The sequence below is a fragment of the Hyperoodon ampullatus genome (assembly GCF_949752795.1).
Source record: "Hyperoodon ampullatus genome assembly, chromosome: 12".
NCBI classification, from domain to species: domain Eukaryota; kingdom Metazoa; phylum Chordata; class Mammalia; order Artiodactyla; family Ziphiidae; genus Hyperoodon; species Hyperoodon ampullatus.
In genome coordinates, this window is record NC_136925.1 from 41,030,830 (window position 1) to 41,034,694 (window position 3,865).

The following is a 3,865-nucleotide window of genomic DNA, read 5'->3' on the forward strand; positions in this document are numbered from 1 at the left end:
ATAAAGTATGAAATATAGTAGCGTTATTAAAATTAAAAAGTAATTATTGAAAAAAAACACGGACCGAAAGAACCCTGGGACATATGGTGGAAGCAAAGCTATACAGAGAGAATCTTACACAGAAGATTACACATACACATTCACAAAAAGAGAGCAGGGGGAAAAATCAAAAATCTTGCTCTCCAAGTCCACCTCCTCGATTTGGGATAATTCGTTGTAAAAAGAGGAAAAGGGCGAAAAGTCTGAAATCTTGCTAAGTCCACCTCCTTAATTTGAGATAATTCGTTGTAAAAAGAGGAAAAAAAAAGGGGGGGGAAAGTCTTAAATCTTGTCCTCAAGGTCCACTTCCTCAATTTGGGATGATTCGCTGTCCATTCATGCACTCCACAGACGCAGGGCACATCAAATGGACCGTGGAGCTTATTCCGCTGCCTCGGAGGCTGCACAGAGAGATTTCCCTGTCTCTGCTCTCACAGCTCCCGGGTCTCAGCCTTGGACCTGGCCCCGCCTCTGCGCGTAGGTCGCCGGAGGGCGTCCGTTCTTCGCTCAGACAGGACGGGTTTAAAGGAGCCGCTGATTCGGGGGCTCTGGCTCACTCAGGCAGAGGGGAGGGAGGGGAATGCCCTCTCCTCGCGCACCAGGCAACAAAAGGGAAAAAAGTCTCTTGCCTCTCCGGTAGCTCCAGACCCTTTCCCCAGACTCCCTCCGGGCTAGCACTAACCCCTTCAGGGTCTCTTCCTGCCGCCAGCCCCAGACCTCTCCCTGCGCTCCGACTGAAAGCCGATACCCGAGCCTCAGCTCCCAGCCCCGCCCGCCCTGGCGGCCGAGCAGACAAGTCTCTCGGGCTGGTGTGTGCCTGAGGGCACCGATCCTCTGTGCCAAAATCTCTCTGCTTTGCCCTCCACACCCCTGTTGCTGTGCTCTCCTCCGCTACTCCGAAGCTTTCCCCCTCCGCCACCTGCAGTCTCCGCCCTCGAAGGGGCTTGTAGTGTGTAGAAACCTTCCCTCCTTCACGGCTCCCTCCCACTGGTGCAGGTCCCGTCCATATCCTATTGTCTCTGTTTATTCTTTTTTTCTTTTGACCTACCCAGGTATGTGGGGAGTTTCTTGCCTTTTGGGGGGTCTGAGGTCTTCTGTCAGCGTTCAGTAGGTGTTCTGTTGGAGTTGTTCCACGTGTAGATGAATTTCTGATGTATCTGTGGGGAGGAAGGTGATCTCCGCGTCTTACTCTTCCGCCATCTTCCTCCGGCTCCCTCGGCCTGTTGTCTCTTGATAAGCACTTGGGTTGCTTCCATGTCTTGGCTATTCTAAATAGTGCTGCTGTGAACATCAGGGAGCATGTATCTTTTTGTTTTTGTTTTTGTTTTACAAACATAATACCGTTTATTTAACTTCAAAAACATTTCAACATTTTAAACATACAAAAAAATCATAGAACATTGCAGATCGTGTTTAGTAAGAAGGTTCTTGAACTTTTATCAATACAGTGGCTCTTGGCTTTGCTGACAATGAAGACTCCTATGGTTTGTTTAAAAAACAGTTTAAAACTACCACTTCAACTAAAAAGGATCCAAAAACACTTCTCATGCCAGCTGACCCCCCGCCCCCCGCTTTTCCACAGCTAAGAATGGCAGCGGGATGCTATGTCTCTATATACAGAAACAAGACAACCTGAAGCTAAATGGATGCCCACTGCAGTGTCCACAGGTCCAGCCCCACAGTGCACGCCCTGAGCTACGGCCCCTCTGGAAGGCATTGCTCTCTACAGCCTCCACACCAAGCAAAGAGCGTCAAGAGTGTGTCTCGGTTGCTTTGTTCTTTTTACAAACTATAGATACATATAGCTGAGAACTCGGGATTCCTAGCCAATGACCATAGAGTTAACACACCACCTCACAAATTAAAAAAAAAAAAGAAAATGCCAGAAACATCTTTAAATTCTTTGTCGCACCAACAGCAAAGTGCACAGAGTGAGGAGAACACGAGAGCCTTTTCATTTTAAAAATGTTTGGAAATATGTACAACTTTGATACAGTTTCCGGGTGCTCCAGACACCCATGGCCACTCCATGTAAACCACTGACAATTGCTAGAGCACTTTGAGAGACTACGATATGATCATGATCCAACTGGGTAATTAAACCTAACAAGGGCAGCAGACACGTCCCGTGTGAGACGTGTGTCAATCACGGTGCCTCCCTACTCTAAGGTATTCACAAGGAGACACATCAACAGGTTTTCTTTATTCATCCTCCTCCTCCTCCTCCTCTTCTTCGTCCTCGTCTTCTTCCTCTTCCTCTTCCACCTTTTTCCGGGCAACTTTAGCAGGACCCTTGACGCCATCAAACTTCCCTTTAGACTTATACTCTGCGACATCCTTCTCGTATTTCTCCTTCAGCTTTGCTGCCTTGTTGATGTATGGCTGCTTCTCGCTGTCACTCAGATTATTCCACATCTCGCCCAGCTTCTTTGCCACATCCCCCATAGAGATGCCAGGGTTTGTAGATTTTATCTTGGGGCGGAATTCAGAACAGAACAGGAAAAATCCAGACGGTGGCCTCTTGGGAGCATTCGGGACCTTCTTCTTCTTGCCTCCCTTAGCTGGTCTGTAATCCTTCATTTCCTGATCATAGCGCACTTTATCTGCCTTTACCATTTCGTCAAATTTAGACTTCTCTTTCCCAGACATTGTCTTCCACCTCTCAGAGCATTTCTTGGAAAATTCTGCAAAATTGACAGGGACCTCGGGGTTTTTCTTCTTATGTTCCTCTCTGCACGTCTGCACAAAGAAGGCATAAGCAGACATCTTGCCCTTTGGTTTCTTGGGATCACCTTTACCCATCTTGACTGTATTGTTCGCTAGTCTGGGCAGCGCAGGGCACGACGCGCGGCTCAGCTCTCCACAGCCTCGCGCTAGCTGCCTCCACGAGAGCTGCCTTGTTTTTGTTTTTTGGGTTTTTTTTTTTTTTTTTTTTTTGCGGTACGCGGGCCTCTCACCGCTGTGGCCTCTCCCGTTGCGGAGCACAGGCTCCGGACGCGCAGGCTTAGCGCGGCCATGGCCCACAGGCCGAGCCGCTCTGCGGCACGTGGGACCTTCCAGGACCATGGCACGAACCCGCGTCCCCTGCATCGGCAGGCGGACTCTCAACCACTGCGCTACCAGGGAAGCCCACATGTATCTTTTTGAATTAGCGTTTTTTTTCTTCCTGGATACATACCCAGGAGTGTATTGCTGGATCATATGGTAGCTCTAATTTTATTTTTTTAAGGAACCTCCATATTGTTTTCTATAGTGACTGTACCAATGTACATTCCCAGTATAAGAGGGCTCCCTTTTCTCCACACCCTGTACAGCATTTATTATTTGTAGACTTTTTGATGATGGCTATTCTGACAGGTGTGAGGTGATAACTCATTGTAGTTTTGATTTGCATTTCTCTAATAATTACTGATGTTGAACATCTTTTCTGTGCCTATTGGCCATCTGTATGTCTTCTTTGGAGAAATGTCTTTTTAGCTCTTCTGCCCATTTTTTGATTGGGTTGTTTGTTTTTTCAATATTGATTTGTATGAGCTGTTTGTATATTTTGGATATTAATCCCATGTCAGTCACATCGCTTGCAAATATTTTCTCCCAGTTTATAGGTTGTCTTTTCATTTTGTTCATGGTTTCCTTTGCTATGCAAAAGCTTTTAAGTTTGATTAGGTCCCATTTGTTTATTTTTCCTTTTATTTCTTTTGCCTTGGGAGACTGATCTAAGAAAATCTTGCTACAATTTATGTCACAGAATGTTTTGCCTATGTTCTCTTCCAGGATTTTTATGGTATTATGTCTTATATTTAAGTCTTTAAGCCATTTTTTTTTT

The 3,865-nt window shown here is 46.4% G+C and overlaps 1 protein-coding gene across 1 annotated transcript; it reads right to left on the reverse strand.

Moving 5' to 3' along the window:
- Positions 1 to 2,241: 2,241 nt before the first annotated feature.
- On the reverse strand, positions 2,242 to 2,841 carry LOC307061108 (high mobility group protein B3-like; the record flags this gene model as incomplete). The annotated part of the gene is made up of 1 exon (XM_079716095.1): positions 2,242 to 2,841. One exon carries the CDS (start codon positions 2,839 to 2,841, stop codon positions 2,242 to 2,244), a length of 600 nt encoding a protein of 199 aa, XP_079572221.1.
- Between the last annotated feature and the right edge of the window lie 1,024 nt (positions 2,842 to 3,865).